We start from the raw sequence: 26,608 nt of genomic DNA, 5'->3' as shown, positions 1-26,608 counted from the left end.
AGTATAGTAGTCCATACCGTAACCAAAGACATATGTAACTTCGTAACGTTCCAACAAACATAGTTGAAGATGCTGTCAACTCCATCTAGTGAGGTCTTGCGAATAAAGAGCGGTTCTAGTGCTGCCACCTATATTTCTACTCTCACACTGTTCATGCACTGTTCCTAATAGTTGCGTTGCGAATAAAGAGCGGTTCTAGTGCTGCCACCTATATTTCTACTCTCACACTGTTCATGCACTGTTCCTAATAGTTGCTTAATAACTATTCAACAATTTTTGGATGCAGCTCTAATATAAAATTATTGATTCAAATTTCAAACTACATTTGTGATTTTGAACATACACTTTAATGTTTAAGAGATGGCATTACCACAGAATAATTAATAGTACTACCGTACAGAAAGGAAACTTCCTACAAAAACGAAGTTTGACAGCGGTTCAGGGTCGAATCATGCTGTTCCTTTCTAATATATGGCACTATCCCTTTCGGCTATTTAGGGTTGTCAAAAATCAAGTGATTATCTTATCTGTGGTCGTGCACGCAAAAGGAAGTCAAGTGGTGCCAACCCTAATAATTGCTCGGAGCAATGCTGAGCCGAGCGGAGCCGAGTTTGACCGAAGTCAGGAGTTTCGCACCCCTGGCATTACTTCGTTTTGGACAATTTGGACATCAAATATGCCAGTGTTGCCTAATGCAAATATGAATGACATGTGGTACATGCTCTAATCATTAATAGGGTTAAGTATATCTATTCTATGGTAGCTTAGCCAGTTGTCAAAAAATGACTTTCTGACGTGATTCGCCGAACATAAAATTACTTGAATTATTTTTTTTAATAACATGGGAGGCTCGCAAAGCACAAGAAAACTAAGCGTGGATAACGAAAATGCTATTCAAGTTTCCCAGGACGCGTTAGAAAGGATACAGGCTCAACTGGCCGCGAATGTATGAGACTGATTTTGAATTACATAATTTACATCAATGTCGCCTAGATTAAACAAACTGTGCCAAGTGTTTTGTTTACCAAACCACTAAAAGTTACTTAATTATCTTTCGTTTCACTTCTTGAGAATAAAAGATTAATAAGTGCGATTGTGTAGTGAAGTTACTCTATGGATAACCTTGGAATTCTAGGTTATTTTTCAGTTTAGAAAACCGAGTTAAACTTGTGAATAGCCGGTTTTAAGTAGTACATTAACTTTTTAAGCCATGACCACGTAGATTTGAAAGCATAAAAAAAAGCAACAGCCTATAAACTATTTACTTTTATAATGTTATCAATGACTATTACAGCAAGCAGCTCAGCCAGCAGCGCCTGTGGCACCTCAGTTCGTCCCGCCTCAGTACTACGAGTCGCGAAGGCAGCAACAAGACAACGCGGCAGAAGAGGCCTACTGGGCTCGGAGGATCGAAGGTCTAAAGCGGGCACACGAGAAAATCAACAGCGGGATGCAGATTGAATATCAAAAGACTCTGAAAGAGGCCAATGATTTGTTTGAGTTAGCGCAGAAGGATAAAATTGCCAGTAAGCTACCACCATGTCAAGAGGAAAAAGCAAAGGTACTAGATTATGTTATTGTACTTAAGCTTCTGTAAACTGTTTTGCTAAAGTACATTAAATTTTTCCAATTCTGTCATAGCAGTGCACATACATAATGAACTAAGTAATGTTTTAAATAGGAGCTCATAATTTAACACAGATTTAACCAAATTGTATAAATATATACTTTGGAAACTGAATAGTTGATATTGGATGCTGCAATAGGTATTTACTGATTAAATTTGACTAATAAAAATATATCTACCTATTAATAAAATCTACAGACTAGAGCTATTGTGCAATTTCATGTTTGTCTCTGTTAATACAAGTAGCTTTAAAACCTGACCTGACATCCTTTGTTGGTGTATTCCCATTTGTATATACATACATGAGTGCCGCCATACTGTGAGGACAAATGGGAATGGATTTATATTATTATTATATGTAAATGCACAGGCAGCTTAAAGCTGATACGTGCACATCAATGTCCACTTGTGTTTTGTAGTCTACGAAAGTGTTCATCGAGTTTGTTTTTAAAAGAGTTTATCGAAGGTGCACTGATCACTGACTCGGGTAAACCGTTCCACACTTTCACTACGCGGTTAGACAGGAAGTGTCGTCTGGGGTTGCTACTACTCTGCGTCCGTGTCAGTTTCAGAGAGTGTCCTCTCAGTCTGTCATTTATGTTGCGAGTAAAAATATCGCTTAACCCGAGTACGTTGTAGTGTCCTGTGAGTATTTTATAACAAATATATAGCACCTATAAGAATATGGGAATATGAAGCACCTATTCCCATCTGTCACCAGTGGGGACGAATGGGAATACACCCCTATGTTTAATGACCTTACAAAATACCAACCAGCAGGCTGTTATGGGACCTGTTCAATATATAATATCTCCATTCTTCCTCTAATAAACTGTACTATATAATAAACTAATCGAAATTTAGTTTCTAGAATTCAGTAAAACAAATATTATATATAGCTATACATTTATTTTCACTGTTAAAAATTATTGTACATTCACTCTGTAATAAAGGCTATTTTAATTTTATTTTATTAATAAACTATTTGAATAACATATGTTATGTATGTCATATTCCAGGTCTTGCAATGCTACAGCACAAACCCCAACAAGTCCCTGCTGTGTGCGGTGCTAGTGAATGACTTCAATGAATGTGTCTGCAAGAGCAGAGTGGCCGCTGTCTCCGCGTCTTGAGCTAACACACAAACAACGCTTCCCACTGAACATTTGTCGAATTGACTCTAATACTGACACTTTGTATAGTATGCTTTGTTTACGCAAAGTCTACGTACTAGATATTTACTACTGTTTTAAACTGATTTTTAACAATAAGAAATTTAATTCCTCTTATTGTATCTGTGATTTTTTATTGTCAGTAAGTTTTGCCAAAGATTTTTCTTGGCCAGCGGAAGATGTAAAACATCTACCCAGGATAGCAATTATACATGAATAAAACCTGATATCTTAATTTATTTTAGCCAGAAATAAAATCCAATTACCTTTGGTTTGACAGAAACATATTATAGTTCATTTAATATACTTTTTTCTACAACAATATATTTTTTCATTAAGTGTTGATGTCATGATCTCATTACCAGACAATTTTGGCTAGAAACTGAAATATTAAATTTGCTGTTAAATTCTCTATGCATAATAACTTGGTAAGACGTGGTTTTGCTTGGATTTGGTGCACTCTTCCATAAACATTTTATAATTCCTTAATATCACACATACTAATAGAGGTGTTACTTTTCTGAAATATAATTGAACAATCCATTTTGTCTTGTTGAGTGAAAGATTTATCATATTTGTTATTTGATGAATAACAAGAAGTTGTATGCAAATAATCTTGTTTTTGGCATTTAAAAATATTGAGTACTGTGAATTTGCACCATAATTGTGTAGTCTTAGGGTCTAATATCCTACAATAATTTGATTGAACAAAGGTTCAGTGGAAAGATTCAACATAGTGAAGATTCCTAGCCGGAAAAGTTATCAAATGTATGTAAAGTTAACACTTCAAGGGAAGGTTGGGAAGTAGTTTTAATAATTTAAATGATACTGCTGTATGAATAAACTGTTAATTTAATTTCGGCTTTTATTGTAAAAATTACAAATTAGGCTTTATGTTAGACATGCTCATTGCTTTATAAGAATCATATAACAATAGATATTTTTGCCTCCTGAATGAGACGAGAGTTCGTCTACGTTCTACGCGCCAAGCGCTACGTGAAGTACCTACGGCGCGCCCATACATTGTCACTGTCATAAGTGCCAATTAAACTAGCACTATAAATCCAGTCCAATTCCGAGCGGGCCTGATAAAATATTTAAATAGCCGCAAAAAAAATACTGTCTACGTTTCTCGTTTTATCAGATACTTACTATACCTGGTTTGTTAGTGCACGACACCTTGCACTTTGTGACTATGCGCTGAAACTTGGCACAGTTGATTCTTAGCTGGTCTTGAGCAGATACAGACCGGTAGACATCGAAAGCCACGTCTCATTTAGTGGGGGCGAGGGGGAAGTTCGACGCCGCCGCGCTTCACTTGGAGCAACATTTCTCTAAAACTATACCTATTAGGGCATGTGATATATCATTTTCGGATAAATTAAATAATTATGAAAAAATCTCAAATACGTTTTTTAGTCTTTTCTACTTTATGCTTTCTTTTGTTAGAAAGTGCATTGTTTTTGTTCCAAAACTAGATTTCTCATCCTTAATTTATCCGAAAATGAGATATCACATGCCCTAATAGGTATAGTTTTAGAGAAATGTTGCTCCAAGTGAAGCGCGGCGGCGTCGAACTTCCCCCCTCCCCCCCACTAAATGAGACGTGGCTCTCGATGTCTACCGGTCTGTATCTGCTCAAGACCAGCTAACAATCAACTGTGCCAAGTTTCAGCGCATAGTCTCAAAGTGCAAGGTCCCCATACAACGGTGTGCACTAACAAACCAGCATGTATTTGCTAACATTCACTAACAGACGGCGGCGTAGAGGGGGGTTTCTTTTTTCACCCGGCACTTCGGAGCCATGTAACCTCGTTTTCCAAACTTTTTTCTCAAACGATCAAACATCGATCGCCTAGCAACAGTCATCCCCAGACATCCCTTCAAATACCTGTAAATACTGTACCCCAGATACAAGTTTTCCTATAGAACACTAGGTACTCTAAAGATGCAGAATCAGCCAGCGCAGGAGGAGCCGAAGAAGCGACGGGTGCCACTGTACCCGGGGTTTCCGGAATTAGCGCGGTCAGATGTCAGTATCCATCCGAGCTACACCAAACTGGGGCTGGCATAGTAAGTGTTTACTAGTTGGTAGAACCTGTACTATCAGAGAGTCGTTTCATGAATACTTGTTTGGGTTTAGGCTATTTTTTATAAAGCTATTAAATTGTACTAGCTTCTGCCAGCAGCAACTTCGTCTGAGTAGAATTTATTTCCATGATTAAAACTACCTACTATCCTATATCCTGGGCCTGTGGGACTCAATCTCCATTAGCAAATTTTACCTAAATCGGTTCAGCGGTAACAAACAGAGTTACTGTCGCAATTATAATATTAGTAGGAATGTAGCCAGTAGCATTAGTTCAATTATATTAAAATATTGCATTTTAATATATGTAATTGATTGTAGATTAGTCACATGGGCTATATTATTACCAGCTATAGATTAAAATGGCTTCGTTACATGTATTCTTCAGCAACGCGCTTGTGACAACGCTAAAGCAACAAGGTCCATAGGCTACTTGTTTGCCACTGTCACGGTATAATAACATAAATTTGTGAAATCCGAACTTTATTTCAGCCGCGTGGTCTGCCGCCACCGCTACCACTGGGCCAAGGTCGCGCAGCGTCGCCAGTTCATGAAAGAGCTGTACAGCTTCGAGCGTCTCCAGCCGCTCGCGCTGGGCGGCGTGCGCGTGCACCGCGAGTTCTCGCAGGGCATACTGTCTCATCACATACCGCCACGGAGATACATGCAGAAGCTTACCCCGGACCCACTGAATAGCAAGCAGAGGATGCGGGTTGAGGAGATTATCAGTGGACGGGTTGATTTTAGCCAGAAATAAATATTTAGCCAGAATAAGAGATTTTTTTATGGGTACAGGTTATATTTATTAAATGCTATGGTCATAATATTTTATTATCCTTCATGCTTCAGCAAAGTCAGGAATGATTTTTTATACATTTTTCTGAAGTTATTTTCTAGTTATTAGATATTTTTCTGAAGTGATTTATCTTTATTATCTCAATAAACTGGTTTACCTAAAATACATTCATAATTTATAATTTTATACCATTTGAAACCCACTTAGTGCGCCGGTAAGAATTTTGGCTCACATCAATATTGCACCAGGAGGCATTAGAAAGATACAATGCATCATGATAAGCAAGAGCACTGGAAATAAAGACAAAGCATAAATTAACTTTAATATTTATTTAAAACCTTAAACCGAATCCTCTTTAGCTTTCTTTTTCTTTAATCGTTTGCTCTTCTCCACGTTGGTCTGCAAGTAATGGGCCTCCTTCTTGGCCTGAGATATCTCCGCCCGCAGTCTCTGCTTCATGGCAGCCTTCTCGTAAGCCAGCCTCTCGCTCAAGTGAATCCATTTGAACCTTGGGATGTATTTGATGTTCCAAATCATATCATAGTAGCGGGACTTTTTTCTTGTACCGATTTTAGTGTTGTTCAGTTTAAGGGCTACCTCTTTTGCTGCTTTCTTCTTCTGAAACTCTACCCAGCCCTCGGTGAATTGGTTTGGGACGCGTTTGCGCTTTTCTCCAGGTTCTGAAATAAATTTGTAAGTCTTAGTATATGGCTTTAAAGTCTAATTAACTAAAGTACTAATTGTATAATGGGCACTTACAACATGTGAAGGATCGGCATATTTGTATAAATGAAGGAGAGGAAGCCTTTCATTAAATAGCAAGTACGTGAGAAAATCTACTATTTTTGAAATAAATATAACCTTTAAACACTTACTAGCACTTGACTGCAGATAAATTCTCCCAACTTCACCAAACTGACTAAATGTTTCTCTTATTTTAGCAACATTCATGTAAGGAGGGATAGTAGATAGGAATATTATTCCACGTTTCCTAGTTTTCTTCTTGTTAATTAACTTTCCAGACTTAGAAACAGAGTTGTTCTCTACGCTGTCTTGAGTAGTCGATTCGGCATCAGAACCGTTTTCTGGGACGCGATCCATTTCTACATCTGGCATTATCAAACAGAATAAATAAGTCTACTTATTCGTGATTAACATCAGGGCTACAATTTTTCGTAAAATTGAATTTGATGTGATTCGCAAACGCAAAGTGCATTGAACGTACACGTGAATTTGACGTTGACGTTTAGCACTGACTATGGTTCACCTACTCTAAACGCAGCGATTATAAAATGGTACAGAACATATTGAGCAAAAAGTTTGTGCATAACACACTCTTCTGTTGTATATGTGCAAATGTGGCTGCGTCACTTTCGTTTTAGGTAAAGAAAAAAGAGATGCAAGTAAAACGTATCGACAAATGTTAAGGCCATGGGTGTCGTAGTATTGTCAAGATCGGAACCCTTTAACTGCAACACTAATTTAAAAACAAAAATGTTATCTATGGATTTGCATGTGTCATAGCTGTCATGTCATTGTCATAAAATGTTATTGTGTTGTTTCACCTTCACCACGTATTTAATCTTTTAATATCAAATTAATTTGACTATTTACTTCTACATTATATTACTTCTTACATTACACGTGATATTGTTATACAATAACAACAGAATGGGTTGTGATGGCGGTACCATTCCTCGGCGTGATGAACTCGTTCGTATGAAAAAGAAACCAGAGCAAGTATGTATTTATTTAATCATCGTTTATGTCCTGTACCTCAGTTATTTTGCTTAAAATATGCCATAAACATGTTGTCACATTGATTTCTTCCGTAATAAACCTGTGGAAGTGATGAACTGCCGAAGTCTACGGACGAGCGACAATAAAATTCTTCGTCCAACTAACTGAACAGCTTTATTTGACTTCTCACAGTATTTGTAGGAAAGCAACATTTGGTAATTAGAAAACAAATATCTCCACTCGCGATAATTGAGCTAATAACATATTAATTAAAACGGTTAGGCAAAATCTTAGGAACCATTCATTGATGTGACAGATCATTGACACACAAGACAGCACAGGCCTGCGCGATAGCGCGCATCAGCCAGTGCTCGCCACAAACCTTAATTCGAATAGGGAATATTAGGCAAAGCTCTGCGTAGGTGGCGTAACTAGTACACATACAGTAAACAGACATCAATGACACATCATACGTCACATGGCCTACCGTGAAACACGACAATCGAAAGTTCGGTTTCTGCCTCTCTATCACTCTTGCGTATTCGAGCGATAAAGAGGCAGATAACTAAATTTAGATTTTCGCGTTTACCGGTAGGCCCTTGTTAACAAACCGCCTTGATGCATCAATGTCATATTTTATTGTCTGTGAAAACTTGTCAAAAAACAGTTTAAGGCACAGTATGTATAAGTTAGTCTATGAATTTACTGAGTCGGTAGTGCTGCACTCTGGCGGCAGAACATTGCAGTAATATCTCCTATTGACTCAGGTCTATGTTCGAATTACGTTATTAATCTGAAACTGACATTTTAGAAAGACAAAGATGCAGAACGCTCCTTCAAGTGGCGCAACTGTGCGCTGTCTCAGCAGCCGCTGCAGGAGCCTGTGGTGGCGTGCGGGCTCGGCCGCCTGTACAGCAAGAGCTCCGTGCTGGAAGCCTTGCTTGACAAGGAAACCAAGCCTGAATCCATCAGCCACATTAAAAACATGAAGGTAAGAAAGAATAGTGTTCAGTTACTGTGCTGCATCCTTTTTATAATAAGGTAGTCTCTATGTACCTAACTACATGTGAATAGTGTAAAATGAGAATAATTGATTAATAGGGAATATTAGGCAAAGCTCTGCGTAGGTGGCACCTTTGTGGCACATACAGTAAACAAACCACATTGACACATGGCCTACCGCGAAACAAGGAAATTTCGTTATCTAATCTCTCTATCACTCTTGCATATTCGAGTAATAAAGAGGCAGATAACTAAATTTCGATTTTCGCGTTTACCGGTACGCCCTTGTCAAAGAGAATAAAGTCTATCGGATTGTCAAAGTAACTTATGTAGCCACTGTAAATTTACTGCCATCTTTTGACGGTTTATGCGTCGTTGGACTAAAAGTAAATATGGCGATGTATAAAAATGTCTACTTGCATAAGTTCGTGCGTATATAATTTCGACGAAGTATAAAAATGTGCATCTGTACATTAGACCAAATATGAATATGTTGCGGCACTAGACTAAAAGTAAATATGACGATGTATAAAAATGTCCATAAAATGTTTGTCTGTTTAGCAGGAGATCTAAGGTCCCGTTTTCTAAGGGGACCTTGCATTTTGGAGACAAAGCAAACCGCTTGGAACAGGTGTTCCTTGGGGTGACCTGAGCTGATTTAGCCCGGTTGCCAAGAGGTTCCCCCCAGTAGGTGGGCAGGGGAGGGGGGGTAAAAGTGCCTCCGGCGCGCCTCACTCTAAGCTTTATATCTGCATACATCTCGCAACTATATCAAGTTTGGTATCATTTTCGTATAATTCGAGGATGAAGAATTCATTTTTGTGACTAAATTTTCACTCACCCATACAAAAAATTCGAAAAATTCAAAATTCAAAAAAAATCTTTAGATTTTGTTTTTTCGAAAATCCTCTAGAAAATGTATACTATGAGGATTCGCTCTAGAAAAAAAATACCTGTGAATAGCCCAGTTCTCCTACTATACAGAACAGTAAACTTGTCAGACATTTTTTTTCATAACTCTGTTAAAAAAAATGTTTTGTGTCGCGCGGCGTACCTGCATTGTAAGAGTGGTATGCAACGTTTAGGATTTTTAAGTATGTTTAGATGATTTCTGATAAGTTGTTATTCTTCTGGTGGTAGATTACATTAATAAATTACTTCTGGACGTGATATATATACAAATATAAATTTAATATATAAATAAAGATGTTGGGAAAACTTTCGCTAATAGAGTTAAGTATTATAAATGTGATAAAATTAACATAGGAGATGTTTGACAAAAAATGCGGGTTAAAATAAGATATATATTGTTCGTAATTGCCATTACATGCCCATGGGACTGTGCATTTTAGGTTTTTTTTTAACGCAGTTGCACCTCCCTGCGCATTTTGTTTCGCAGCGGCAACGAATAAGCTCTAAACAAGCAGCAGCCGTCGCAGGTAGGCTTGTCCATATGGGCTCCCAATAACCATGTTGTTTGGACCAGGCCCAGTCAGCAGGGCATGGTGGCTGTTGCTGAGGGGCTATAATCTGTCCCCAAACATAGACCAAATCCTACACCGGAACATGCGACACAACTGAAAACCGCCGTGTCGCCGAAATAATTTTCAACCAGGTTGACAAGGTGCAGAAAACCCTAGAGGAAATCAAACCGCTCTATGTGCGTTCCTTGATGTTGAAGGTGCTTTCGACAATACGCCCATAGAGACCATACTCAATGGTATGAAATCAAAGGGAGTAGACGAAACCACCAGATACTACATAGCATGCTCTCGAACAGAGTAGCCACTCTGACCATCAATACTATATATAGAGCATGAATTTTATACCACTAAAGGGTGCCTACAAGGAGGCGTTTTATCCCCACTATTATGGACCCTAGCAGTGGACCATCTTCTTGCAATCATGTCAGGCCAAGACTTTGATACACAAGGATATGCCGACGACCTTGTAGTCATCGTCAAAGGCCCTTGCCTCAATACAATATCCAACCTAATGCAAGGAGCTCTAAACACAATATTCAAATGGTGTAGAGAAAATTACTAGTCCATTAATCCGAGCAAGACTGTAATATCCATTTAACCATTCACAAGGAAACGGAAGCTCGATAAACTCACAAAACCAAGACTTAATGGACAAATAATACCGTTCTCGGCAGAGGTCAAGTATCTAGGAGTCACCTTTGACCAAAAGTTAACTTGGAACCCTCACCTGAGAAACATTATACAAAAAGCGAAAATGGCCATGTGGTCATGCTGTCGAATGGCAGGAGCAAGATGGGGCTTAAGATCCAAATTGCTATGTGGTTATACACAGCGGTAGTGAGGCCAATTGTCACCTACGCCTCCGCAGTCTGGTGTAACAAAACCAGCCAAAAGACAGCAATAGACACTCTAAACAGCCTGCAACGCACGGCTTGTTTAACAGTAACAGGCGCCTACTCCTCGACACCGGGAGCGGCCCTAGATGCACTGCTGGACATCATACCACTCCACTTGCAGGTGCAAAAGGAGGCCAAGCAGTGCGTCTACAGAATATGCACGCTAAACAGGCCAAAATGCATTAACCAGTCTCAGGCATTAACCAATCTAAAGGCCTGGGTTTTTGCGAATTGAGCCCTTAGCATGCCCACTGGTGACACGCACGCCGAATGTCATCTCACCAAACTGTACACAGTAGAAATACCTCCTAGAGACAAATGGATCAACAACCAAATGTACGTCGAAGAGGGAAGCCACATCTGGTATATAAATGCTTCCAAGAAAGGCAATGATGTAGGATGTGGGATCTATGGTGAGAGATCTAAGCTCAGAGCTAGCGTCAGCATGGGCACACTGGCCTCAATCTTTCAGGCAGAAGTCTTCGCCATCAACAAATGTGCGGAGATCAACCTGGATAGAAAGACACCAGCTTATCTACATCAACTCAGACAGCCAGGCTGCTCCGCTGGCACTAGAATCCCTTGAGTCAAACTCAAAACTAGTCCAGAACTGTAAAACAAACCTAAATGCACTGGCTTACTCCAACAAAGTTACACTTAGATGGGTACCAGGGCACTCCGACATTAACGGAAACGAAGAAGCGGACGAACTTGCTAGAAAGGGCGCAGACACCCCTGGTCGGCCCAGAACCCTTCTGTGGAAGCACAAAACGAGATGCATATTCTCTGCTCAGCAACTTAGAAAAAACGAGAGCAATCGATTGGTGGAAGTTCGTTAAAGGACAAGAACACTCTAAAGCTCTGATCAAAGGGTTCAACAGCAAAACTGCTAAGGAGCTTTTAAGACTCAAAAGGCACAAAACCTGCGCGGTGACCAGAATACTGACTGGACACTGCAAGTTGAACAAACATATGTTTCAAATTGGCAAGAAACAAGATGCAACATGCAGGTTCTGTCAGGAGTCAGAGGAGACTGCAATGCACATTCTCTGTTCTTGTGGACTACTAATGTCAAAAAGAAGTACCTACCTAGGGCGACACGTAGTGCAACCCTATGAGATACAAAACATTACGGCCCAAAGAATCTGGAACTTTCTGGATGCAACGGGCATTAGTAATGAACTTAAAGGGCCGTCACAATAGATCAATGCTGGTCAATGCGACACTCAAAGGCCCACAACACCACAATAATAATAATAATGTCCCGCGGGGGCAGCTTGTGGCGAGCTGACGGTGAGTGACGACACCGCGGACCCCTATTCCAGAGGGCCCTGTCATCTGGCCCTCGCCTCTGTGCTTGCCTTGATTGGCCGGCCAGAATGGAGTCGCAAGAGCGGGACCTATGCTCCAGGTTGCAAGTGTAAAATGTCATAACACCGGCGGCCTGCTGAACGGATTACCGGGATCTGGCTACCGCAGACTCACCTCTCGACAACCTCACAGCCACTCCAAAGTGTTGCCCTGTTGTCGCACTGTGCGTGCGGCCATTGCGGGGCCCACTCAATGAGTTGGCGAGTCACCACCTGTCATTTACAATTTTGAGACTGATTGTCGCGGCAGGTGTCCGCTAGTCTCTCCCATAGCCCATTATCCAGTCCATCCAACTTTCAAATCTATAGCCCATGACCTTAGTTCCCATTGCAGCACAAAAGTGCTGCACTGCAATAGTCTTTGCACCTGGCGGGGACCATCTCCGGATGTATCACATTGTGCGTTCGGGGATAGTATCCACCACATGTATCCCTTGCTTTTAGATTAACGTGCCTTAAAGGGCCTCTGCGCTGTTGCCATCTTGCATCTCGCTCTGCTGTTAACATCTTTATTTATATATTTAATTTATATTTGTATATATATCACGTCCAGAGGTAATTTGTTAATGTAATCTACAACCAGAAGAATAACAACTTATCAGAAATCATCTAAACATACTTAAAAATCCTAAACGCTGCATACCGGTCTTACAAGGCAGGTACGCCGCGCGACACAAAACATTTTTTTTTAACAGAGTTATGAAAAATTATGTTTGACAAGTTTACTATTCTGTATAGTAGGATAACTGGGCTATTCACAGGTATTTTTTTTCTAGATTATATATATTTTCTAGTTTAAATTTTTTTGAGAACTTACGAAAAAAAAATTAAAGTTTTTTTTTTAATTTTGAATTTCTCGAATTTTTTGTATGGGTAAGTGAAAATTTAGTCACAGAAATGAATTCTTCATCCTCGAATTACACGAAAAAGACACCAAACTTGATATAGCTGCGAGATGTATGCAGATATAAAACTTAGAGTGAGGCGCGCCGGAGGCACTTTTACCCCCCCTCCCCTGCCCACCTGCTGGGGGGAACCTCTTGGCAACCGGGCTTAATCAGCTCAGATCACCCCCAAGAACACCTGTTCCAAGCGGTTTGCTTTGTCTCCAAAATGCAAGGTGGTGGACCTTAGATCTCCTGTTTAGAATTCAGCTTGTTTGTTGATCGCTTATCTATTAGCTTGTTCATATTTATTGAATATTATTCGTTTTAATTTAAGAACTAGATGTTACGAGGGGATGAATTTGTTCCGTATATGTATTATTATAATCCTGGACCTATGTAAAGAAAGTAGTCATTTTTATATTCCGACTTGATAAGACTTAGACATTTGTATACTTTGCAAGTAGTCATTTTTATATTCCGACTTGATAAGACTTAAACATTTTGAAGTATTGGCTTTCTAATACTCGGACCAATTTTTATTTTATATGTAGACATTTTTATACATCGCCATATTTACTTTTAGTCCAACGACGCATAAACCCTTTTGACAGAACATAAAACTGTTAGAACGCCATTTGACTTTGATCCTTATTCTTTCACTGATATGTGTTAACTTTTTTTATTGATATTCACGACATCTACTCGACTATTGGCCAAAGGTATGGTTTCATGTTTTCGAGCGATGGCGCCACAACCTTCAGCCTATGCTCGAGTAGATGGCATGAATATTAATATTTAAAAAGTTAACACATATCAGTTAGAGAATAAGGATCAAAGTCAAATGGCGTTCAAACAGTGTTAATCTTCTGTCGAAAGATGGCAGTAAATTACCTGTAGCTACATAATTTACCATGACAGTAACTCTCTACTTCAAATCCTCTTTGCCCTTGTTAACAAACCGCCTTGATGCATCGATGTCATATTTTATTGTCTGTGAAAACTTGTCAAAAAACAGTTTAAGGCACAGTATGTATAAGTTAGTCTATGAATTTACTGCACTCTGGCGGCAGAACATTGCAGTAATATCCCCTATTACTGTGGTTTTGGGTACAACAAAAAATTTAAAATAAAAATATGAATAAACACTCTTTTCCTTAGTCAGTAGCAAAAACAGAAAGCTAAGAGTATAGTAAGAAAAAATACCTGAAACATTTCCAAGTTTATTGCTTCAATTATGACTAACAAAAATCTTGCACATTCCAGGACATCAAGGACCTGAAGCTAGTGAAGAACCCTGCCTATATCGCCACTGAACACACAGATGGAGATGTTGGTGACAGCTCGCCCTACATCTGCCCCATCAGTGGGATCGAGATGTCCGGCAAGTTCCGGTTCATGTTCCTCTGGAGCTGCGGATGTGTGCTGGCTGAGAGGGCACTGAAAGAGGTCAAACAACACCTCTGCCATATGGTAAACCTGACTATTAAAATCCTTTTTATTGTTTCTTATTTTTCTGGCTTTTACTCAAAACAGATGGCCATTGGTAAAATTCCGTAGATACAAAATATGCATGTAAGAATCCCTTAAAATATTGAACACATTGTTAAAACAAAGATTTTAGAATAAAGATACTAAACACTTTGCACATGCTTTCATCCTGTATTCTTGTAGTGAAGTAACAATTATCTTCTTCTTCAGTCGGTTCCTCAATACTGAGGATCGTGACATCATATCCTTCTGTTGAAGACCAGGTTCCTCCATAGGGTTCTGTTCCCCGCTAAGCGCATGGCCTCGTGCAGTTTTAATTGCATTGGTGCCGTAATTTGAGCACACCATCTAGTAGGAGGAGGGCCCTGAGGTCTCGTGCCTTCAACTTTGCCCGTCATTATTACTCTTTCCAGGCTATCTGGAGAGCGACGTGAGAGGTGTCCGAAGTATGACAGCATTTGGTCCTGGCATATTGTTGACAACTTTTTTATTTATTTATTTATTTATTACTATTCGGAGATCCAACAGCTATTAACATGTTAATAGGTTTTATAAATGTGATACAAGAAGCCAATTACAGGTTCTCACCAGTAAATACAGATTAACAAAAACAATTGGTGGTTAGCACTATTGCACTACACATACATTTCAACGCCAAAGGCAGAGTAGCAAATTTTGAATTCGTATTACTAAAGAAGATTCAAAAGAAATACAGATTAACAAAAACAATTGGTGGTTAGCACTATTGCACTATACATTCATTTCAACGCCAAAGGCAGAGTAACTAATTTTGAATTCGCATTACTAAAGAAGATTCAAAAGAAATAAAGAAAAAACACAGCACAATGAAATTTCACATTCCACTAAGCCATGCTCATTTAAAGAACTCCTCTGTCAGGATACGCCGCACAGTTTGGATGTTGCTGTTGAAAATATCGATGTCATGCTCCTTCGTGAGTTTATTTAGACATTTACTAGCACGTATCAAAAAACTGTTCTGTCTGTAGTTACGCAAAGCATTTGGAACAGCAAGGGGTCGAAAATTTCTTGTAGATTTGGATGGAATACTGAAAGAGAGCTCAGCCAACAACTCAGGGCAATCAATATTTCCGTTTATAATATTGAGAATGTAAACTATGTCTGAGATTTCACGGCGTGTATGCAACGGAATGAGATGATGCTTCCTACAAATATTGACATAGTTGGAGGATGCATAAGGATATTTAAGTTTAATGCAGAGGAACTTGATAAATTTCTTCTGGATGCGTTCTAGTCTATCAATATAAGTATGATATCGGGGATTCCAAATTTGTGATGCATACTCAAGTTTACTCCTAACATATGTACAGTAAAGAATTTTAATAGTTTTAGCTTCAATGAAGTGTTGGGAGCTACGCATGATAAACCCTAGTGTTTTGGAGGCATTAGATATGACAGCATTAATGTGGGAGTCAAATAATAATTTAGAGTCATGAATAATTCCCAGATCTCTCATTAACTGGACTCTTTGCAGCTGTTGACCTTCAATCATGTATGTAGTTGGAATTATGCATCGCTGTCTAGAGAAGGTTAATGTAAAGCATTTGGATGGGTTAAGTTCCAATCGGTTTAACTGGCAGTAGGAAGCTAGGCGCGAAAGGTCCTCTTGCATAAGGACAGAATCATGAGCAGATTTTACTTTAGCATAGATTTTCATATCATCTGCGAAACAGAGTAAATTAGAAAATCTAAAGCAATCACAGATGTCGTTAACAAATACATTAAAGAGGAGAGGTCCCAGTAACGATCCTTGAGGGACACCACTTGGAACGGTCACCCAGCCTGATATATAATTGTTAACGACAACAGCCTGTGATCTATTGTCAATATATGATGAAAACCATCGCAGCAAGTCACCATGAATGCCCATTTTATGCAGCTTTAGAATTAACAATTTATGATCAATTCTATCGAACGCCTTGCTGTAATCAGTATAGATAACATCTATTTGGGCTCCTTTGACCATTTCACTTGTGACGTAGTTATTAAGCAATATCAGATTAGAGACCGTAGATCTGCGTTGAAGAAAACCATGCTGATTTGGATTGAAGCAATTTCTGATTGCTCCGTAGACTTGACTGTAAACTAGCTTTTCAAGTACTTTGGAAATGATGCACAATTTGGAAATCGGCCTGTAATTGGTTACGTCTGTTTTAGGGCCTTTTTTGTGGACCGGAGTGATAATGGCGGATTTCCATAGTGCTGGAACCTTACATTCAGTGAAAGAGCGTTTGAATAATAAAGCTACGGGCACAACGATAGTTTTCGCACAATTTATCAGAAACTGGGCTGGCAGATCGTCTGGTCCAGCTGATTTAGATGGATCGAGTTTCAACAGCAGTTTGATGAGCAGGTCAGAGTTGACTTCAACGCTAGATATATGGGCAACAGAATCATACATGGAGTCGTCGGGTGTTATTGGATCGGAATTTGATGTCGAGAATGTAGTACGAAAATATTGGGAAAATGCTTCACATATGTCAACAGCCGTGTTGACCACTCGATCACAATAATTCAAACAGCTAGGCATACCGCGTGAGTTGGAACGTGACTTTAAGTAGGCCCAAAATTGCTTGGGGTCCTTTGCAATGTTACTCTCCATACGGTGAACATATGCGTTAAAACAGTCATGTTCCAGTTTCTTAACCCGGTCCCTTTGTACATTGAAGGAAATTAAATCTGATCTATTACCATAAATTTTAAACTTTTTTAAATACTTTAATTTCTCCTTAATACATTTTTTCAGTGCGGGCGAATACCATTTGGGAAACGTGTCAATATGTATTTTTTTACTGGGGATGTATTTACTTCTAAGTTTTTTACAAGTTGAGTAAAAGAAGTCGAGTGAGTCATCTAATGAGCGTCCAGAGAATTCCTCCTCCCAATTAATCAGAGATAATTCGGTATTAATAGAATCATAATCACCTCTATTATAAAAAAACTTAAGTAATGGACCAGGCTTTAAGCTACCGACTACAGCGAAATTAATTGAAACTAAGAGCGCTTTGTGATAAGGATCAATTGGAACTAGAGGGTCCGTACATTCTGAGACGCAAACAGTATCATTTGATAAAACAAGATCCAATATTTTGCCTTGGTGGTTAAGGATACCGTTTTTTTTTATATTTTATACAAAAAAAGGTAATCAATCATGTTTATAATCTCTTCCACAGTGCCAGACACCCTTCACTGAGAATGACGTCATCATACTCAACGGAACAGAAGAGGACATAGAGCTGCTCAAAACTAAAATGGCCACCCGCGTGGCTAACAGAAAAACCAAGAAATCTAAAGCTGATAAACCTATCAAAGCAGAAGCCACTAGTGCTTCTACGGTAATCTCAGACGCTCCCTCTACCTCAACCTCAACTGACATCAAAACTGAGGTAAAGGAAGAGCCAGAAGCCGGATCAAGTCAGGCTGTTAAAAAAGAAATTGAGACCATTCCTCTTTCCCTACCTAAGTATAACCCTAACAAAGTGCCTAGAGGTCACTTAGGGTCACAGAAGCGAGCATTTGGTTCTAATGATCTGGTACAAGACCCATCTTACAAGAAGACAAAGAAGGATTACAGCATAGCGAAGGATCCGCAGTCGTCGGAGGTGTACAAGTCTCTGTTCACGTCACATACGAGTGATCAGAATCAGCAGAGGGCCCATTGGGTTACTTATAATCCGTTTTACAATTAAGTTTTATAGCTTCATAGAAAATACAGTTGGGAAATTAAGATATTACCTTATTTTCCACTCCTTTCTTGGTTTTCACTTTACAATTTGCTAAATCATGTGGCTGCCAGTTTATGAAATTGATGGGGCATTTTTTTTTTATTAAATGCCTATTTCTGTAGTGAATGTTGTTAATAATTAAGGAATAATACTAATTAAATTAAATGAAAGAACGAATCAATTGTTTTATTTTATTTAAATTACGAATAAATAATACATAATATTGCACTAAAAATTGCACATACAAAAAGTAATGATAACATTTTTAATTACATTTCTAATATCAATTTTGTGCTATCTTTAATATAAGAAATTCACAACGGGATAAGAATGTCAATGATATTGGAATGGTAAAGTTTACGAAAAAGTAAGTACAACAATTAATACAACAGCTTGAGATCACCTTAAAAACTAATTTCGCAATATATTTGGCAGTTTTTTGGTACTATTTTGAACTAAAAATACGAAAAAACAGCATTAAATTTGCTAATAGATAATGTTAACGCGTTTCCATAATAGATGGCGCTAGTAGTAGTTATATCGAGACCCACCAAGCTAGCATTCTGAATGATTAGGTACTTTAATTGACCATCAAAATTGAAAAAAAAAACACCCACATATCTAAATGTTTACCCTACAACCTACTTTTTGGCTTAAAGATATAGCCGATGCAAAAATTTAAGATTATCAGTAAAGAATTGGCAAGACACAAGAGCCTCGTCCTGTTTATAAAGTAGTTTAAATTGGTAGTATATTCTAGTTAGCAGCGTCCTGTTGTACTAGGGCTAGTGTGGCTTCAATGATGAGGTTGAAATCCAGTTCGTTGAGGGAAGCCTTCGCCGTCAGAAGGTCCAGGAACGTATCCAGGGGAGACAGTCGCTCGCCTGACGGAAGCGCTGCGATGCCTGTCAAATAAACAATCAAATCCTTGTTATGACTATGACGTCGAAACTATAGTTTAGCTTTCAAAATTTAAGACCTTAAGTCTTGTCTTAAGGTGGTCCAAAATAAGTTGACAAAACACTTTTAGGAATATTTTTCTAACTTAAACGTCAGTAATTCTAATTAGATATGAAACGTAATTAAAATTGGAATTATTTAACTGAAATGATGAAACGCACGGTCTTTAAAATATTCTTATTTGGTTTTGATACACAAACGCAAAAAATTGTTAAAATTACCAACATAAATTGCATAGTAAATTAAAATCTTTTTTAACGTATTTTTGGGCCATCCTGTAATAAGAAAAATAATATGTGAACACTATCGAAACAAGATGGCGCTAGTAGTACTATATTGTCTACATTATTTCAATTTATTATACAAAGTGCTAAAAGCCTGCAATGAGGGTTAATAAGATTAAATTGTGTAATATTGGTAGTTTTCACGAAACTTAAAAAAGAAAAAATATATATAATTAAATTGTTTAATGTTAGTAAAAACAAAATAATTGAATAAAATAAATGAATTTAATTAAAAGAAAAATAATTATTTTATATTTCGCACCTACTAGCGACATCTAGGAACGATTAATGCCATTAAAAGTTAACTAGTTTTGAATATAAGTACGGTCGCTCTCTTCGTTTTTTTAACACCCCACACTAGCGTCTTTTGAGCGTCGGCGTCTAGTCTACGCTATGGGAAATGGCGTCTCTCTGCAGTTGCGCCACAGACAAAACATCCTCCAGACTTAGCATAGTCGCGCTACCCCTTCTGCCACGCATACGGTAATTTTACTCCATCTTCGAGTCGAAAGTGTCTTTGTGTGACGTCCGTGAACTCGTTCGTCGTTTGAACGGACCAATCACGGCACGGGACTTCGCTCACCTCGTCCCGCGCACCCCCGCATTTTTGGCATCATCGGTTGCATGAAATAATTGCTCTAGACTCGGTCTGGAGAATTCCTAGTCTATGAGTTGCGCCAACGTTGCGTCAAGCAGCAGCCATAGAGTCGCTCCGACGCCTCGGCTCGAGAGAGGCTAGTGTGTGGAGGGGTGTGGGTGTACCGTGCTCGTGCGGCCGGGGCCGGCGCTCGCGGGGCGCGGCGGGTGCGCCGGCGCCGGACAGCAGCGCGCAGCACCAGCGCCGCCCTGCAACACTAGTGTGGGGAGGGGTGTGGGGGTACCGTGCTCGTGCGGCCGGGGCCGGCGCTCGCGGGGCGCGGCGGGCGCGCCGGCGCCGGACAGCAGCGCGCAGCACCAGCGCCGCCCTGCAACACTAGTGTGGGGAGGGGTGTGGGGGTACCGTGCTCGTGCGGCCGGGGCCGGCGCTCGCGGGGCGCGGCGGGCGCGCCGGCGCCGGACAGCAGCGCGCAGCACCAGCGCCGCCCTGCAACACTAGTGTGGGGAGGGGTGTGGGGGTACCGTGCTCGTGCGGCCGGGGCCGGCGCTCGCGGGGCGCGGCGGGCGCGCCGGCGCCGGACAGCAGCGCGCAGCACCAGCGCCGCCCTGCAACACTAGTGTGGGGAGGGGTGTGGGGGTACCGTGCTCGTGCGGCCGGGGCCGGCGCTCGCGGGGCGCGGCGGGCGCGCCGGCGCCGGACAGCAGCGCGCAGCACCAGCGCCGCCCTGCAACACTAGTGTGGGGAGGGGTGTGGGGGTACCGTGCTCGTGCGGCCGGGGCCGGCGCTCGCGGGGCGCGGCGGGCGCGCCGGCGCCGGACAGCAGCGCGCAGCACCAGCGCCGCCCTGCAACACTAGTGTGGGGAGGGGTGTGGGGGGTACCGTGCTCGTGCGGCCGGGGCCGGCGCTCGCGGGGCGCGGCGGGCGCGCCGGCGCCGGACAGCAGCGCGCAGCACCAGCGCCGCCCTGCAACACTAGTGTAGGGAGGGGTGTGGGGGTACCGTGCTCGTGCGGCCGGGGCCGGCGCTCGCGGGGCGCGGCGGGCGCGCCGGCGCCGGACAGCAGCGCGCAGCACCAGCGCCGCCCTGCAACACTAGTGTGGGGAGGGGTGTGGGGGTACCGTGCTCGTGCGGCCGGGGCCGGCGCTCGCGGGGCGCGGCGGGTGCGCCGGCGCCGGACAGCAGCGCGCAGCACCAGCGCCGCCCTGCAACACTAGTGTGGGGAGGGGTGTGGGGGTACCGTGCTCGTGCGGCCGGGGCCGGCGCTCGCGGGGCGCGGCGGGCGCGCCGGCGCCGGACAGCAGCGCGCAGCACCAGCGCCGCCCTGCAACACTAGTGTGGGGAGGGGTGTGGGGGTACCGTGCTCGTGCGGCCGGGGCCGGCGCTCGCGGGGCGCGGCGGGCGCGCCGGCGCCGGACAGCAGCGCGCAGCACCAGCGCCGCCCTGCAACACTAGTGTGGGGAGGGGTGTGGGGGTACCGTGCTCGTGCGGCCGGGGCCGGCGCTCGCGGGGCGCGGCGGGCGCGCCGGCGCCGGACAGCAGCGCGCAGCACCAGCGCCGCCCTGCAACACTAGTGTGGGGAGGGGTGTGGGGGTACCGTGCTCGTGCGGCCGGGGCCGGCGCTCGCGGGGCGCGGCGGGCGCGCCGGCGCCGGACAGCAGCGCGCAGCACCAGCGCCGCCCTGCAACACTAGTGTGGGGAGGGGTGTGGGGGTACCGTGCTCGTGCGGCCGGGGCCGGCGCTCGCGGGGCGCGGCGGGCGCGCCGGCGCCGGACAGCAGCGCGCAGCACCAGCGCCGCCCTGCAACACTAGTGTGGGGAGGGGTGTGGGGGTACCGTGCTCGTGCGGCCGGGGCCGGCGCTCGCGGGGCGCGGCGGGCGCGCCGGCGCCGGACAGCAGCGCGCAGCACCAGCGCCGCCCTGCAACACTAGTGTGGGGAGGGGTGTGGGGGTACCGTGCTCGTGCGGCCGGGGCCGGCGCTCGCGGGGCGCGGCGGGCGCGCCGGCGCCGGACAGCAGCGCGCAGCACCAGCGCCGCCCTGCAACACTAGTGTGGGGAGGGGTGTGGGGGTACCGTGCTCGTGCGGCCGGGGCCGGCGCTCGCGGGGCGCGGCGGGCGCGCCGGCGCCGGACAGCAGCGCGCAGCACCAGCGCCGCCCTGCAACACTAGTGTGGGGAGGGGTGTGGGGGGTACCGTGCTCGTGCGGCCGGGGCCGGCGCTCGCGGGGCGCGGCGGGCGCGCCGGCGCCGGACAGCAGCGCGCAGCACCAGCGCCGCCCTGCAACACTAGTGTGGGGAGGGGTGTGGGGGTACCGTGCTCGTGCGGCCGGGGCCGGCGCTCGCGGGGCGCGGCGGGCGCGCCGGCGCCGGACAGCAGCGCGCAGCACCAGCGCCGCCCTGCAACACTAGTGTGGGGAGGGGTGTGGGGGGTACCGTGCTCGTGCGGCCGGGGCCGGCGCTCGCGGGGCGCGGCGGGCGCGCCGGCGCCGGACAGCAGCGCGCAGCACCAGCGCCGCCCTGCAACACTAGTGTGGGGAGGGGTGTGGGGGTACCGTGCTCGTGCGGCCGGGGCCGGCGCTCGCGGGGCGCGGCGGGCGCGCCGGCGCCGGACAGCAGCGCGCAGCACCAGCGCCGCCCTGCAACACTAGTGTGGGGAGGGGTGTGGGGGTACCGTGCTCGTGCGGCCGGGGCCGGCGCTCGCGGGGCGCGGCGGGCGCGCCGGCGCCGGACAGCAGCGCGCAGCACCAGCGCCGCCCTGCAACACTAGTGTGGGGAGGGGTGTGGGGGTACCGTGCTCGTGCGGCCGGGGCCGGCGCTCGCGGGGCGCGGCGGGCGCGCCGGCGCCGGACAGCAGCGCGCAGCACCAGCGCCGCCCTGCAACACTAGTGTGGGGAGGGGTGTGGGGGTACCGTGCTCGTGCGGCCGGGGCCGGCGCTCGCGGGGCGCGGCGGGCGCGCCGGCGCCGGACAGCAGCGCGCAGCACCAGCGCCGCCCTGCAACACTAGTGTGGGGAGGGGTGTGGGGGGTACCGTGCTCGTGCGGCCGGGGCCGGCGCTCGCGGGGCGCGGCGGGCGCGCCGGCGCCGGACAGCAGCGCGCAGCACCAGCGCCGCCCTGCAACACTAGTGTGGGGAGGGGTGTGGGGGTACCGTGCTCGTGCGGCCGGGGCCGGCGCTCGCGGGGCGCGGCGGGCGCGCCGGCGCCGGACAGCAGCGCGCAGCACCAGCGCCGCCCTGCAACACTAGTGTGGGGAGGGGTGTGGGGGTACCGTGCTCGTGCGGCCGGGGCCGGCGCTCGCGGGGCGCGGCGGGCGCGCCGGCGCCGGACAGCAGCGCGCAGCACCAGCGCCGCCCTGCAACACTAGTGTGGGGAGGGGTGTGGGGGTACCGTGCTCGTGCGGCCGGGGCCGGCGCTCGCGGGGCGCGGCGGGCGCGCCGGCGCCGGACAGCAGCGCGCAGCACCAGCGCCGCCCTGCAACACTAGTGTGGGGAGGGGTGTGGGGGTACCGTGCTCGTGCGGCCGGGGCCGGCGCTCGCGGGGCGCGGCGGGCGCGCCGGCGCCGGACAGCAGCGCGCAGCACCAGCGCCGCCCTGCAACACTAGTGTGGGGAGGGGTGTGGGGGTCCCGTGCTCGTGCGGCCGGGGCCGGCGCTCGCGGGGCGCGGCGGGCGCGCCGGCGCCGGACAGCAGCGCGCAGCACCAGCGCCGCCCTGCAACACTAGTGTGGGGAGGGGTGTGGGTGTACCGTGCTCGTGCGGCCGGGGCCGGCGCTCGCGGGGCGCGGCGGGTGCGCCGGCGCCGGACAGCAGCGCGCAGCACCAGCGCCGCCCTGCAACACTAGTGTGGGGAGGGGTGTGGGGGTACCGTGCTCGTGCGGCCGGGGCCGGCGCTCGCGGGGCGCGGCGGGCGCGCCGGCGCCGGACAGCAGCGCGCAGCACCAGCGCCGCCCTGCAACACTAGTGTGGGGAGGGGTGTGGGGGTACCGTGCTCGTGCGGCCGGGGCCGGCGCTCGCGGGGCGCGGCGGGCGCGCCGGCGCCGGACAGCAGCGCGCAGCACCAGCGCCGCCCTGCAACACTAGTGTGGGGAGGGGTGTGGGGGGTACCGTGCTCGTGCGGCCGGGGCCGGCGCTCGCGGGGCGCGGCGGGCGCGCCGGCGCCGGACAGCAGCGCGCAGCACCAGCGCCGCCCTGCAACACTAGTGTGGGGAGGGGTGTGGGGGTACCGTGCTCGTGCGGCCGGGGCCGGCGCTCGCGGGGCGCGGCGGGCGCGCCGGCGCCGGACAGCAGCGCGCAGCACCAGCGCCGCCCTGCAACACTAGTGTGGGGAGGGGTGTGGGGGTACCGTGCTCGTGCGGCCGGGGCCGGCGCTCGCGGGGCGCGGCGGGCGCGCCGGCGCCGGACAGCAGCGCGCAGCACCAGCGCCGCCCTGCAACACTAGTGTGGGGAGGGGTGTGGGGGTACCGTGCTCGTGCGGCCGGGGCCGGCGCTCGCGGGGCGCGGCGGGCGCGCCGGCGCCGGACAGCAGCGCGCAGCACCAGCGCCGCCCTGCAACACTAGTGTGGGGAGGGGTGTGGGGGTACCGTGCTCGTGCGGCCGGGGCCGGCGCTCGCGGGGCGCGGCGGGCGCGCCGGCGCCGGACAGCAGCGCGCAGCACCAGCGCCGCCCTGCAACACTAGTGTGGGGAGGGGTGTGGGGGTACCGTGCTCGTGCGGCCGGGGCCGGCGCTCGCGGGGCGCGGCGGGCGCGCCGGCGCCGGACAGCAGCGCGCAGCACCAGCGCCGCCCTGCAACACTAGTGTGGGGAGGGGTGTGGGGGTACCGTGCTCGTGCGGCCGGGGCCGGCGCTCGCGGGGCGCGGCGGGCGCGCCGGCGCCGGACAGCAGCGCGCAGCACCAGCGCCGCCCTGCAACACTAGTGTGGGGAGGGGTGTGGGGGTACCGTGCTCGTGCGGCCGGGGCCGGCGCTCGCGGGGCGCGGCGGGCGCGCCGGCGCCGGACAGCAGCGCGCAGCACCAGCGCCGCCCTGCAACACTAGTGTGGGGAGGGGTGTGGGGGTACCGTGCTCGTGCGGCCGGGGCCGGCGCTCGCGGGGCGCGGCGGGCGCGCCGGCGCCGGACAGCAGCGCGCAGCACCAGCGCCGCCCTGCAACACTAGTGTGGGGAGGGGTGTGGGGGTACCGTGCTCGTGCGGCCGGGGCCGGCGCTCGCGGGGCGCGGCGGGCGCGCCGGCGCCGGACAGCAGCGCGCAGCACCAGCGCCGCCCTGCAACACTAGTGTGGGGAGGGGTGTGGGGGTACCGTGCTCGTGCGGCCGGGGCCGGCGCTCGCGGGGCGCGGCGGGCGCGCCGGCGCCGGACAGCAGCGCGCAGCACCAGCGCCGCCCTGCAACACTAGTGTGGGGAGGGGTGTGGGGGTACCGTGCTCGTGCGGCCGGGGCCGGCGCTCGCGGGGCGCGGCGGGCGCGCCGGCGCCGGACAGCAGCGCGCAGCACCAGCGCCGCCCTGCAACACTAGTGTGGGGAGGGGTGTGGGGGTACCGTGCTCGTGCGGCCGGGGCCGGCGCTCGCGGGGCGCGGCGGGCGCGCCGGCGCCGGACAGCAGCGCGCAGCACCAGCGCCGCCCTGCAACACTAGTGTGGGGAGGGGTGTGGGGGTACCGTGCTCGTGCGGCCGGGGCCGGCGCTCGCGGGGCGCGGCGGGCGCGCCGGCGCCGGACAGCAGCGCGCAGCACCAGCGCCGCCCTGCAACACTAGTGTGGGGAGGGGTGTGGGGGTACCGTGCTCGTGCGGCCGGGGCCGGCGCTCGCGGGGCGCGGCGGGCGCGCCGGCGCCGGACAGCAGCGCGCAGCACCAGCGCCGCCCTGCAACACTAGTGTGGGGAGGGGTGTGGGGGTACCGTGCTCGTGCGGCCGGGGCCGGCGCTCGCGGGGCGCGGCGGGCGCGCCGGCGCCGGACAGCAGCGCGCAGCACCAGCGCCGCCCTGCAACACTAGTGTGGGGAGGGGTGTGGGGGTACCGTGCTCGTGCGGCCGGGGCCGGCGCTCGCGGGGCGCGGCGGGCGCGCCGGCGCCGGACAGCAGCGCGCAGCACCAGCGCCGCCCTGCAACACTAGTGTGGGGAGGGGTGTGGGGGTACCGTGCTCGTGCGGCCGGGGCCGGCGCTCGCGGGGCGCGGCGGGCGCGCCGGCGCCGGACAGCAGCGCGGCCGCGTGCTCGCGCGCGCGCAGCACCAGCGCCGCCCTGCAGGAACACCAACAACTCTCATTTTACTCTATACACGACGCAGCATATGTCCTTTAGGGCCCCTTGCACCGTTCACTAACCCGGGGTTAACCGGTTAAACCTGGAGTTACCATGGTTACCTGTACAATTTGACCCTGGGTTAACGGTTTATCCGCTTAACCACAGGTGATGTGCGTGTGCGTGTGGCGAACGACGCCGCACACATCGCAAAACACATCATCGATC

At 48.4% G+C, this 26,608-nt stretch overlaps 5 protein-coding genes across 5 annotated transcripts in view; 3 read left to right on the top strand and 2 right to left on the bottom strand.

Annotated features, from left to right (window-relative positions):
* Positions 1–758: 758 nt before the first annotated feature.
* LOC134790140 (uncharacterized) lies at positions 759–3,655 on the top strand. Its single transcript, XM_063760929.1, has 3 exons — positions 759–946; positions 1,295–1,561; positions 2,647–3,655. The coding sequence occupies exons 1-3, from the start codon at positions 842–844 to the stop codon at positions 2,758–2,760; spliced, it is 486 nt and encodes a 161-aa protein (XP_063616999.1). The 5' UTR covers positions 759–841; the 3' UTR covers positions 2,761–3,655.
* Positions 3,656–4,655: 1,000 nt separating this feature from the next.
* Positions 4,656–5,713, top strand: LOC134790138 (uncharacterized). The gene is made up of 2 exons (XM_063760928.1): positions 4,656–4,872; positions 5,381–5,713. Exons 1-2 carry the CDS (start codon positions 4,748–4,750, stop codon positions 5,643–5,645), a joined length of 390 nt encoding a protein of 129 aa, XP_063616998.1. The 5' UTR covers positions 4,656–4,747; the 3' UTR covers positions 5,646–5,713.
* Positions 5,714–5,994: 281 nt separating this feature from the next.
* Positions 5,995–6,904, bottom strand: LOC134790137 (uncharacterized). Its single transcript, XM_063760927.1, has 2 exons — positions 6,560–6,904; positions 5,995–6,364 (listed from the first exon to the last, which is right to left on the bottom strand). The coding sequence occupies exons 1-2, from the start codon at positions 6,798–6,800 to the stop codon at positions 6,024–6,026; spliced, it is 582 nt and encodes a 193-aa protein (XP_063616997.1). The 5' UTR covers positions 6,801–6,904; the 3' UTR covers positions 5,995–6,023.
* Positions 6,905–7,276: 372 nt separating this feature from the next.
* LOC134790136 (replication termination factor 2) lies at positions 7,277–18,340 on the top strand. The gene is made up of 4 exons (XM_063760926.1): positions 7,277–7,424; positions 8,236–8,415; positions 14,327–14,533; positions 17,764–18,340. Exons 1-4 carry the CDS (start codon positions 7,356–7,358, stop codon positions 18,277–18,279), a joined length of 972 nt encoding a protein of 323 aa, XP_063616996.1. The 5' UTR covers positions 7,277–7,355; the 3' UTR covers positions 18,280–18,340.
* Positions 18,341–18,614: 274 nt separating this feature from the next.
* Positions 18,615–26,608, bottom strand: part of LOC134790143 (protein pigeon) — a 35,201-nt gene continuing 27,207 nt past the window's right edge. Inside the window, exons 15-16 of the mRNA XM_063760934.1 lie at positions 26,277–26,380; positions 18,615–19,220 (exon numbers count right to left, since the gene is read on the bottom strand). Of these exons, the coding sequence (XP_063617004.1) occupies positions 19,072–19,220; positions 26,277–26,380 (253 nt within the window). The 3' untranslated portion in view covers positions 18,615–19,071. The remainder of the gene's footprint in view (positions 19,221–26,276; positions 26,381–26,608) is intronic.

This window comes from Cydia splendana, chromosome 4 (genome assembly GCF_910591565.1).
Source record: "Cydia splendana chromosome 4, ilCydSple1.2, whole genome shotgun sequence".
Classification (NCBI taxonomy): Eukaryota; Metazoa; Arthropoda; class Insecta; order Lepidoptera; family Tortricidae; genus Cydia; species Cydia splendana.
This window is presented reverse-complemented; position numbering and strand designations above follow the sequence as displayed.